Below are 13,365 nucleotides of genomic sequence, written 5' to 3' on the forward strand. Positions count from 1 at the left end.
CCTAAAAATGTTTTTATGCAACACACACACATTTCCATTAGAACTGCGATGTTTCATGTAATTTATCGTGTTTGTGATGCTGTCCAGGGTAAATTTTCAATTGCTATGTTGTTTTAATTTTCATTCACTAGCACAATATCTCGAAAACGAAAAGATTTTTTTTTTATTTTAACATACACAAAAAACATTGCTTCTGTGCTTTTTATACAAAGTCATACTTAATGAAAAACACAACGTACTGCAGATGTATTAAGGAATATATCACCGAAATTGTATATTTACATATGTACACTACATACAATGTAAGTGCGATTATCAATAAATTTGCATCCATGAAGTGCACCGATTTTGCTCGAAGAGAATTTGTTATGTACATCAATGACAAAAGCTCTGTCATTGCGAGAAACTCCCTTTGAGGCAAGAAGTGCACTTGTGATGGAGTCACATTAAGCTCTCATCCCTTTTTTGGCTTTTAGTGTGTGACAGATGCATGACATGTGAGGGTACACATGTAGTTTAATCGCAATATCGAAGTTGTGCGTATGTCAGTTCTAAAACATGCCTCTTTTTTCCACTGTCATAACACACACATATGTGTGTGTCTTTAAGGGAGGCAAAAAGAGCCCATGAAAAAGCGTCTGAATATTAGATAAATGTCAGATAAAATTATTTCACCAGAAAATGTGTCTCTTTCCTCGCATTTTTCCTGGTTATGCGCCTGTGCTCGACAGTGAAAGGGAATTCTTTACACCTCACCAATAAGGATTTCTGCTCGTTTAATGTTTTAAGCAATATACTCAAGTATTTTTCCAACCTCTCATCTCAATTAAAAGCTCTCCATTTCTTCCTTTCTCATTCGCAGCATTGCGCGCCAAGAGTTGCGGATCACATTTTTCCACCCACTTCTGAATTATGCTGTCTATATGGATTTGTCATTTTAATTATGAAGCATACAGTTGTGGAAAATTGTGCCACACCAGTTTAATTACAAATGAAATTTTCAAGGATTTTAATTGACTTTTCACATGCTACGAGCGGAGCATCTGCAGAAACCCAGAAAATCTCTCAGCCTGTTAATTGTGGACCACAGGGGAAAATAAATTAAATCTTTCCAGAGTGTAATTGATTGCTTCCTCAGCAATGTCATAAATTATGATTCACACTAAACATCAATCGACTGTTTGCGTGTGCTTTTGATCTCGGATCTTGTTCAGAGATGAAAAAGCTCCCATTATGACATCAATAATCAATTAGTATCTGAAATATCACAGCAAATCTATTAATTTAATCCCAAATGCAACAGAGCAATTTGCAGAGGAAAATTGTCCAAAATTAATATGTAATTTGAGAGTGAAGCAAAAAAATTAAATCCTTTATAAATATTCATAAACATCATGAGAATGGCAAATGAAAATGCCATGGCATGATTTTTATTCACGATTCATGCGACAAACTCAATTTTAAAGTGTTTTCACGAGTTTTTTTTTCTCGTTTGCACAACATTTCAAATGCACGTCATTTTGTATCAATTTTTGGACGATTTTTCATATTAAAATTCTCATCATTTACCTACACTGAAACAAATTTCAATTCTCCATGCACGTTGACATTAAAGAAATTACACGGTAATTGTGATTTTATCACCATCGTAGAAAAATGCACATAGTAATGGAGATCTGATGAAAATTATCCGATAGTCTTTCGCAATTTTTCTTCTCCCGCACACACGCCAAGATAACTGATGACCCTCAAGCATAATGTAGATGTTATTCTTATGTGCTGTTCTGGTCGTTGACGAGCATTTCTCATTGCATGCTTCTCGTGTTGATTGCGACGGACAAAAAGAGCTAAGAAAATAACGAGGGAGATCGACGAAGCTACAAAAGGATGTCACTGACATTCCAGAAGCAGAATAAGGAAAGACGCGTCTCAGTCACCGTCACAAATCCAATGGCACAACATTTTTGTTGAGGGCAATGTCTTTTGTCTCACATAAATTATGCTGGCACATCATAACATCGCAACACATGATTTCGCGCACACCAGCAGGCGCTCTTTTGCCAATTTCAACATTAAATTTCGTGTGAAATTGTATCATTACAATTTTCTTGATTCAATCTCGACAGCCAGGCAAAGATAGTAAAAGCCGCGCAGAGAAAGAGGAATTAATATGATATTTTAGGTGTATTTTCTCCCAAGCCAAACACACAACATTACGTTAGTCATTAATAAACTCACATATCTCGCCTTTTTTCTCGGGTGGTTTATTGTACCAAATTTAATACGGAACGTGTTTGGAATTCATAATGAAGCTTGGCTTTTTTGCCACCCCCGCGCATGCCGTCAGGAAAAGCATCAACACAACATTTTTGCACCGCAACGTAAACAAGAGACTTCCAAATACTGATATACTTGTTGAGACGCGCCTTTGATGGGAATTGCGCTGCTGTTGTCTTATTAAAAACTCTTCAGATGCGGGATCACATTATGGTTCAGCATTAAAAATGCTTCATTTATCTTTTATCGTCATCATAAGAAGTCCGCCTGCAAGTTTTTCTTCGTGATACTGAGAAATCACCAAAAGAAATCTCAACACTCAGAGAAAATATTGGATTGGAATATTGAAGTATAAGAAAAGCATCATCATTTTACAACATCTAGTATTTTCAGTGAACATTTTAAATACCACTGCAAATTGTTTCACCAATTGATACAGAAATAATTGACCATTAAATCTACCTTACGGCGGGTGGATTTCTTTCTCTCCCCGGCAATGAAATTGATTTCAATTCTTCAGCTCGCCATTAAGAGATTTTGGGTCGTGTCCGCAAAAGATTCGGCTATTTGGATGCCAAATTTCCCACTGCGTGGCTTCGCCGTCAATTAATTGGGGTTTAAGAGGGCGGATTAGAGAATTTGCCTTCAGGCTCTCAGTGGATTTATGTGTTTATTAACCACATCGGAGGCACATAGTTTAAGAGAGGGATGATTTTCATCTCTTTCTCACTCACTCACTCTCTCTCCCTCTTTATCTCTCGATAATAATATGTACTATACTTTGTGTAAAGCAATTTTTCCCAAATCCTTAAGATCAGCTTTGTGGAAAGTTTTGAGCCTTTATTGACCTCCTTTCACTGAAGCTCAGGAGATGAGTTGCTATGCATAATTTATCAGTGTTCAAAACAGGATTTCCTCAAATGCGATCGATATAATTTGTCTCCGTCACGCGAAGCGTATGTGTAGGCATCAAATTGCATTAACATTAAATAATTATTTTACAAATGTAGCAATTAATTGGGTGACAATTGTGATTAGTTCATTGCGACAAAAATGAGCGCCGAAGGTGTAGAATTTCATTTCATGATGAATGGGTTTTGGGGCCATATAGACACAATGTTATGGCGCAATTTCGCCTAATTTGTTTAAATGATTTTTCGCATGCAAAGCTCCTTTTTGTTCTTGTGCGAGAGGCCAATTAAAATGGCAAATTTCTACCATCAGAATTGATTTCATTTTCTTTAGCGTCACAAGCTCGCAGGGCTCGAAGAAATCATTAAATTTGTCTATTGATCTAACAAGAGTGAATACTTCTTTTTGCCTTCTTCCTTCCCAAGACAAACAATTGCTTTCTTATTCGCCGCCACCAATAAAATCCGAATGCTCGAAGAATGGGAGAAACGCATTAATCAAAATTCACTGAAATGGCTGAAACTTCTTGCTATTGATTTCAATCAATCTGAGAAGAAAAGGTCTATTTAGATAAGATTTTCATTTGGCAAGAGCGACAAGCGCTCTCCCAATATTGAAGATGAGACACCAAGTTTAATCACAGATTGCATTACAATTAGGTGAATATCTCGCCAATAGAAGAGCACAATTGATCAATGCGAAAGCTTATCTAAATTCTACCTAGACGTTTTCAATAAAATTTTATTGCTTCTTTATCCCATTGAATGGATAATGTTCAACAACAGTTGCTCTCGTTTTCGCCGTTTCACACTCGGACAAAAGTATGGTTTCCATACAGATCTTGATACATAATATACAGCATTTTCCTCAGTGTCTCCAACTCAATTGGCAGAAAAATGCGATTGATACAATTCGAGAATTTCTCCAGACAATTGTCTTTCTTTTGTCTCTTTTTCTTCCACTCCACGAGCATTGCTTTTAATGGTCAAAAGGTTCACAAACCCAATGTTTCTTCAGTCAACATGCGGGAATTTTTGCCTTCTGTCTCACGCGAAGGATTTCGCAAAAAAGAGAGCCCAGCTGAAAAAGACAGAGCTTATGCATTAAAATTCTCTTGATGGTCTCAAGTTATGGCGAAGAGTTAGTGTAACAATTAGCATAAATTGTCGCTTTTGTTTATTCATTAAACAATCTTTGCCATTGCCATTAACCTTCATAGCTTGACGATAGAAAGTGCCATGATTTCGTCCGCAATGGTGCGGCAGAAAAAATGGTGTATGTGTAGCAGTCAGCGATATTTCTTGCATAATTCCGGTGGAGTCATTAAGTGAGTTAATAGTGATGAAGGTTCTGATGTGTGCTCTCTCTTTCTTCAATACAGTGACTTCAAATTATGCAATTAAGTTGTGTTTGTGTTTAAAGAAAACCTCTGTTGTAATAAAAGTTAGAAATTTTCCCATGGAAAATCTAAAGTGATTCGAGGGCGATGAACTGGGAAGGAAGTTTAAAAGGAAACTTCATGTGAAAATTTATTAAAACATCCATATTCTCGCAATATTGTCTGTATGGTAAACTTCCTTTCTCAAAATATAATATAACTTACTTAAAATTACCGTATATTTTAGGAAATCCTGTAGAAATGAGTTTCAAAATTTCTCATTCCTGTGATCGATTTCGTGCATCTTTATCACAATATTAACATCCACAAGTTCTTGCGAGTAGTCTTAAAAAATCTATTTTACATCAAACTTTGGTTTGTATATTTGAATTTCAATTTTCAATATTTATCAAACACAGTTTATCGTTAAATTTCCAGCCAAATTCAATTAAATCTAACCAATTTCCTTTGTATTCCATTTCTCAGGCATTTCTCGCCGAATTCCTCGCCAAATGAAGCTCTTTAGCTTGTAATTTTCATCTTTATCCCTCTGTAATTATATTTCTAGCAATTAAAATAATTCCCCTTCATTGCTCAAGTTTCGGGGGCGTCGCAGAACTCCTTTTCAGCAGCGATTTGCATGCGGAATTAAAAGTGAAAGTGAGTCAGGAAAAGGTGTCAAATTTTTCCCTACGCCGTCGCTCACAATCCAATAAATTGCCAACACTATGAGCTCAGCGTATCTCGGGGAAAATTCTAATTGGGGCCAAATTAGTGGAGGCTCAGCAGAAAGTCCTGATAGAGAGTTGAGCGAGCAAGAAAATGGCAAATTATCCCTGGTGGGCGAAATGGGGGAAGACTCCGATATGGTGTGATATTAAAATGTGATGTTGGAACCTTAAAAAGCAATTTAATACGTGAGTTGAGCGGCCGAATTGTGGGGGATTGTTTGGCATGTAATGAGCCCAGTTCGGGTGGATTATGCTGAGGCTTCTTGCCAAAATTATGGCAAAAGGGTTAAATTTTCAATTATTGGTTTTGCTGGAAAACACATTTTGAGGGTCACACAATTGGATCATGCTGACATATTCGATGAAAGTGGAAAACTATACACCACATTATACAATATGGATTCGCCTCAAGATGTGACCCTCCGTTTTATGAATTGAAAATTTCCCATAGTCATTGTCGAAAATTGGCAAAGTGTCCAGGAGGGAGAGATTTATGACTTACACAACACAGATAAGTCAGTCTTTCTATGCAAATTACTTCACGTGTCTCGTGCAAGCCAATAGTTGAGGAAGCTATAAATTCATTCTCATCTCGCGAATCGCCAATGAGACAAAAAGCAGCGATATTAATCATCTGCTGATTGATTAAATTCCATTTCCATAAACTTGTCCCTTTTTTGCAATCTGCGCATCATTTTTTGGCGCCACTCTAATATGGAGCCAAAATTAAATTACAACTGAAATTAATGATTGTCTTGTCTTGTGCTCCTAAACAATCCATGAAAATGATATTAATGACTTTTCCTATGCGCCTTCTCCAGTGGAAAATGAATTGTATAGTTCCTCAGATATGGATCGTTTCGCCTTACAGTATTTCGCAATAATGATTTTCGTGCTTATAACGTTGAATTTTATGGAACATTGAGTGTGTTCTTTCATACAAAATGCCATCTCATGACAAATTAAAGGCAAACGAAAATGTAATGCAAACATTGAGTTCTCAAATGCAGAATTAACAGCGGAATTCCCAAAGTCCAGCCATCTTTCGTGACGATCGATCATTTGAACTGGCTTCCAAGAAGTGTAGAGAGTAAAAGTGATATAAAAGTGAAAACACTAAACATAAACAATAACAAATAATAAGTTTCTCTCACCCAGATTAGCAAATCTATCTTCTTGCACTGTTCATTCCCTCCATTGCCAGTTTGTATTCCACATGGTTAATCATCGTCTCTTCGAGTGCATTTTCATTTACTGCGTTCACGGTCGTGCTTTTGGGCACAGAGCATCCAAGTCTCTTTTCACAGCATGAATACAACTAATCTGCGAATGAGGGAGTGTGAAAAGGGCCCGACAATCGATCAAGCTCTTTTTTTTAATTAAATTCCTGTATGTGACATTCTAAAGTTTTGCCCTGAAAAACACTTGTCTTCACAATGCAAATCAATATAATTCGCCATCCAAATGCAATATGTTGTGCGGCTGAAGTTGCACTTGATTGGAAATTCTTTCAATACACACATCCACATACACCCCGTCCAATTCTATCGCCCCATTTTTTTCTCCTTTATCCAATACACATCACATTGCGGAGAAAATTCTAACATTGGCATTTACCATGTGAGCGGCTGCAAAACCGCAGATAAAATTCAAACAATCACCTCTTAGGATTGAATTGAATTATTCAACCAAATCAGTCCTCGCCAGCGCATACAATACTAATTGCATCCAATTTCGACTGATTCCACACATTGACCACTTTATTGCCGCCACACAACTTTTTATCTCTGCAATTTTTTCACTCACCCACGCACGTTTGCCGTCAATTATCGAAAAAGATAAATAGAGATTCGACACATCAATTTAATTATTCTGGGATGGTGACATTAATTGCCACATTTTTATACACCATTCGCGCCCCATCCGCGCCACAGAATTCACTATTAATTAACTATTCACGGAATTCTAGTCTGTTCATGTTCGCGAAGGGGGACAAATTGAGCCATTATTAGCTATACAATTTGATCCACTATGCTAACATGATCATTTGATTTCAATGATTGTATAATCTGTGCGCATTTGCCAGGAAATGCTGGAAAAACAGCCTTTGTGGCTAATTAAAATCCAGTCAGTGCGCAGTCTTGTAAGGAAAACTCACAATTTTCCATGTTCTTAGCATGGGGCTATTTAAATGTGTTCCTTCGTTTGCAGTCACGCTCAATTGACGATCAACAGTAGTAAATTTATACCTTAAACCTCTTTGTATTGGCATTATCAAAATGAAATCATCATAAGTTGAGACATTACTAACGCGCGCGTGGCTTTCCAAGAAGACTTTCTAAAAAATGGCCTTGGAAAAGTGATGAAGATTGCTTAGAGCCGCATGATAAATTACTTTCAATTGGACAGTCTAAAATTGAGGTCTCTCATTTTTTGAGTAATCACACTAAGCTGCAATTATACAACCCTGTCAATAGAGATAGGCAAGAATGGAGCTAATTTCAATACTACATACATATACATAATTTGAAATACGATTACAGGAGAAGCATAGTTTGTAGGTGTATTTAGACTGTCGCATGTGAAATTTACCCAATGCACTTGCGTTAAGCTTATGAAAATGCTACAATAATACCACAGATCTTCTACATGGACTCTGCATATTTCCAGTGCACTTTAGATTCCCAGAAACTATTCTATTCTAACCTTATAATGTGATTATCACTGTTGATTCACCATCTGCAAATCCCCATTGAAACACTCAACGATGAGCTGAATCAGAATCAATTAGCGAAATTATACTCAATTCCCTTCACTGCAGCCACTGAGAAAGTCAACATTATACCAAGAGTGGCTGCATTGTTCCTCAGCATCTTTTTTCTATTCTATGATTAATGGAGTGCCTCCAGGGAATGGTTGGCGAAAGCTCGCTTCTCGGGTGGAGTGCAATTATCCCAATACGTCAGTGGGTGAATTTTTATGTGGAGTGCGAGAAAGTTGGAAGTGTTTGCCAGGTTTCCACTGAATGGACTCCTACGAAATGGTTGAGGAAAAAAACGTAGCGCGTCTATTAATCAGCATTGCGACTAAACTCTTACAATTGAAAATTCTCCTCACAGCCATAAATTGGCATTAAAGAAGAGGGAGAATCTGCACAATGGCCAGGACTCCCCGTTGGGGTGGTAGTTCTGGGCCTCGACGTGGAATCCAATGTGAATAAATCAAACAATCCTCAGAGTGGCCAAAGGTATGGAGAGCGCTCGCAAAATAGAAATTCTTGCGCCAAATACAATTTCCTTAGCATATAAATCACCCATTTACAAGATATCATGCGAAGCAACTCTCTTACGTGTGGTTTTACATATTGACGAAAAGTTGTTGTCGTCATGTTAAGTGGCAATCCAAAGCAATATACAATTCACAATTTCCATTGTGAAATTTCTTCTGCAAAGCACAATTTATGAAAACATCGCTTCCATTTGACATGATGCACTTTTGTGTACTATAGTCGAATGCATTTGATCCCATAAGTGGATAACATTTACATTGTAATATTCGTCACAATCATCCACAAGAGCCATAACTTATTTTGTATTTGAGTAATGTGGAAGTTCAGTAACAAATTGTCAATACATTAGGAGTTTTAATCATCATTGAAAATCACTGTCGTCAGGCACTTTTGTGAACACATTCTCGTCAGCAGTAACATAAAGGCAAATATTTGGCATTTGTTCATCTCTCAGTGATTATTTAATTATCGATAGTGTGTAAAATCAAATATTCAGTCGAGGTTGATAGGAAATTCTACACAAGAAAACCTTCTGTGCTTTCCCACGTGATTTTGCATTCAATGGACAGGTCTTAAGCAATGTGATTCTCCTCAGCCTTGGACTTTTTAGCTATTTTTTCCACCACACGAAGGCAACTTGGCAGATCTAAGCGCAAATTATGCCATGAGAAATTCGATGCTTAGTTCGATTTGTCCATCCTCAGCATCACAAGACACGAGAAGATTGACATGTTTTCGGTATTCACTATCAAAGGCGAGTGTCGGCGTAAAATGAGAATGAACATCTCATTGAGTGCCTAATTGATTTTCAAAAGTCAGAATTGATATATCATCGCGATAATGAAAGTGTGTTCGCAATTTCCGTATAATGAGGAAAAATTGTCAGCCCAATACTCCCGGATGCAATAATTCGCCCAACATGAAAATGATGATATCGTCTTGAGGAGTTAATTAACATTTTGCAACTGACGGTTTATATTTCAATCTGGGCTTTGCCATACTCTGTCTTCAAAGGAGGAAATTCTCATGTGAAATTGCTCAATGAATTCCCAATGGAATGCCCGCGGGATCATTAAGGCGCACGAGAGCAATGAAATTGGGAGCATTTTTGCGCCCCCCATCAAGCTCGCAGGTCATCAGGCCAAGATGGTACAAAGTCACATGAATGAGATTTAAATGATCTTTTAATAGGCAAAACACACCCCTCTTGATGGCAATTTTTCATTTCGCGTGCCAACGCTGTAAGATTTATCATTTTCCGCCCTAATCCCTCACCATTGAGGGTGTATTAAAATAATTCATTATCGTAGAAGATATCCGCGTGGCATGTGTTATTTTTAGTCCTCCGCCGCCCACCATTTTCGGACTTTCCCGCGCTATGAGGAAAATTGTCGAGAGTGAAATTAAATGGATATTTCTGATCTTTCATACCAACACAGAGAGCGTCTCAAGTACATTTAACATCAATATTATTTCTGAGCTCAACTTGGCCAAGTGTTTTCACTTAATTAAAAACTTGCTCGTTTTTCCTACACGCTTTTCACGGCCAGACTCAAGAATCGCATGTGACCTCTGAACCCGACAAGAGCAGATGCGTTGTTTACTACGGAATTCTCATTACCAGATGCAAAAAGGACATACACGCATTTCGCCCCAGGATAATTCTGCTATGTGCGCCAAACAGTATCTATAATCTCTGACACTGATTTAGTTTGTTTCTTCAAAAAGCAAAAACAGCCCTCATCACTCTGTGTTCCAACCATTTGACCCATTTACACATCTTGCTTCAATTTCTTCGAGCTTTGTGAGAAAAGAATAATAATACGGAATCATTTGCTTTACCCAATCAATTTTAGAAAATCACTGATCTAATAATTGATGTCTCATTCTGAATACTTAAGAAGTTATTACATGTTAGGATCTTAGAATTATGTTACACTTCCATTTGTCGAACCGACTTGATTTAAAACTTTGCATGATCAAATGCGATTCAATCTGTTGGGAAAAACATTCACTAACTCGTACAATGAAAACATCGCCCTAGAGAATACAAATATCATCTCGAGACGAACCTTTTTAACGGGCATGAGGAGTGCATTGCCGGCGGGAGTGCTCTGTCGAACTGGAACGACGCCCACGTTGAGGTTTATTCCCGCCATTTGGGTGGAGGTCTGGCTAGAGAGCGGTGGCGGCGGCTGTGTGGCCTGCACGCCGGACAAAGTCTGCTGGCCGAGGGTGAGATTGTGTGAGGGGCCCAGGAAGGTTCTCAGCGAGATCGGCGTGAACATAGCGGCCGCCGCGGCGGGATGCATTGGCGGCTGATGAAGGCCAGCCGGCGGGTGGTGCAGCGCAGCGGGATGCAGATGCTGATAGTTCTGCTGCTGTGTAGCCTGTTGTGTGGCTGCAGACACTTGCACGGCACCCGGCTGTCCTGCCGCTTGTGGATGAAAGCCCGCCGGCGACGGGTGCAGCGGTACTAACATCTTCTGCAGCGGCACGCCCCACGGCAAATACCACGAGCCTGGATGATGCTGCATCTTGCACAACACACTCAGCACTGGTATATTTGCACTCTTGTACTGTCCGCTTCGCCCCACTTGCAAAACCTGGACTCACGAGGAGAGAGGATATCAACTCTCAGGAGAGCACTACACCTCGAGGGTAAATGTCTTTGACTAGTTTAACAGCTTCTACTTCACCAGACAATCACTTGCACTTCTCATGTCTTGCACCTTCTCGTGTGCGCTTTGTGAGCTTTTGGCACAGCTTTTCTTCTGTAAAATGATCAAATGGTGAAGCAACTATGTGTTGCTACTGAACAGAATAGCACAAAAGTCTCAAGTCTGAAGATTAAAGAGTAAGTAAATTTTACATTGCTAAGAGACAAAAAATAGTCAGTCACAGACTTGAAACCTTCAGCATTCATCACAGCATCTCAAGAGCAGAAGACCAATAAATATCAATCTGCTCTCCACAATTGCTTATCTCTCCCACTCAATGGCTTTGCTTGGTAAATTTTTCATTCACACACTGAATCATTCAGTTGTGTTTCAGGTCGCTGCTGAGCAACAAATTGTTTTCCATCGCGTTGACGCTTCACGTGTGCTACCCAATTAGGCGATCAAGAAGAAGACCTACCCAAATCTTTTGAGACAATCCGGTGGTTACACAACAGCAATATTTGTCAAATTAATTACTGTAATAGATACTCATTAACTGCGAGTGAATCTTTGCTTATGCCTAGACCTTTTTCTCAGGCCCGCACTGCTGTGAAGTGAATGTAAATATTGGAGAGGTGAGATTGCGTTGCAAAGTCTCGTGAGGGAATATTAGCAAACCACAGGGTTACAAGTGTATACTCAAAGAAAACCTTATTACTATCATCAGCCCACCCTTTGGGCCAAACTTCTTACAAACATACACATGTATGTACACGCACACCTCCCCAGTCAAAGACGAGCCTGGAAGAGATGTTCCCGAGATTATATTTGTACACCGAGTGTCATTACCCATAAGATAACATTTCACATTAACCATTTAATACACTCCACTCTCTCTGCCTTTCTTTCTCTAATTCACACACACCTACACACAAAACTTAGGCGCACCGAAACCTCTATTTTGCCTCAGAACCACCTTTTGCTTCTAATTCTACCTCCGCCTTGTGGCAATTTCTATTTCCTCCACACTTTCATCTTATTATTATTACAAAATCTTCCGCCGAAAAACATGTTGGCTTGAGTAAATGGCAAAATTGACACTGCTTCTACATATCAGCTCGGATTTCTCATTGGCATATATGAGAATTTAAGGTATTAATTAAGATTTGAGTTGAAGGGATGAGATCTCGGCAAAGCTGAGAGATTTAATTAGGGCAATGGGCGCATCAAGTTTCTTAGATTGAATTTGGCAGAGAAGTAACATTTCTAGTGGACTAGCAGTAAGATTCCTTAGAGATTATATCTAAACCTGACTAAAGTAGGAAAATTATTATTTATTGTACAGCCTAGAACAAGAAAACTACAATAAATTTGTAAAGGTCACGCATTTATGTCAAAAAAAAATTATGAGAACGTTAATGAGATTTAGGACTGATAAAATCATCATCAGTGGTTCTTGTTTTCTAACAGTGTATTTCGAGGAAACATCCAAAAATTCACTTATTTATTTGGAAATACACAAAAAGTCGTATCATCAAATAATTTATTTATAGAAGAAAAAAATGCAGAGGTGAAAAAGCGAAATCACGTCATTTATTTCTACTCCAAATATCATCTTGTATTGGTTTTCACTCTAAACATTTCTTTTATCGTTTGTTGAGACTTTGCATGATTTCGGAGATTGTTTCCGGTGCTATTTAGCATATTTTATTGCCCCGAACTTAAGTCAGTGAGTTTGGTTGAATGTGATTCTGTCTCTCTCTCTCTCTCTCTCTATGTCATGGAAAAGTGTTTCTTGGCTGGAGGTTCACGTTGAGCAAAGGAAAAGACGACGCACCGTAAAATTTGATGATGTTTTCGCTGAATTTGCCGAAAAATTGCATCAATTGACCTTTCCGAAGACTGTGTCAGAGGCGAAATCACGCCAATTTGGCTTGAAGGTTTTGGCCAGACTCTCGTTGTGGATGATATTTTCAGTTATGATTTTTGGTGAAATTACATAAACACAATTGCTATTAATAATGAGAAAGGACTTATTTATAGTCCCGCTCTGGCTTTTTGAGCGCAATTGAACTGTCTTGTGGCTTATATAATTATGATTTGAGGCATTGGCTTCTT

General features: G+C 38.4%; 1 protein-coding gene across 3 annotated transcripts in view; it reads right to left on the reverse strand.

Moving 5' to 3' along the window:
• LOC132261842 (uncharacterized) overlaps positions 1-13,365 on the reverse strand; it is an 86,528-nt gene that overhangs the window by 47,276 nt on the left and 25,887 nt on the right. The window contains exon 1 of one of the 3 annotated variants that reach the window (XM_059760848.1): positions 10,660-11,124. The exons of the other annotated variants lie outside the window; for them this stretch is intronic. Within the exon in view, the coding sequence (XP_059616831.1) occupies positions 10,660-11,124 (465 nt within the window). Of the gene's footprint in view, positions 1-10,659; positions 11,125-13,365 lie in introns of those variants that run through there. 3 annotated transcript variants of the gene reach the window in all.

This window comes from Phlebotomus argentipes, unplaced genomic scaffold, assembly GCF_947086385.1.
Source record: "Phlebotomus argentipes unplaced genomic scaffold, Phlebotomus argentipes genome assembly contig_15, whole genome shotgun sequence".
In the NCBI taxonomy this organism is placed as follows: Eukaryota; Metazoa; Arthropoda; class Insecta; order Diptera; family Psychodidae; genus Phlebotomus; species Phlebotomus argentipes.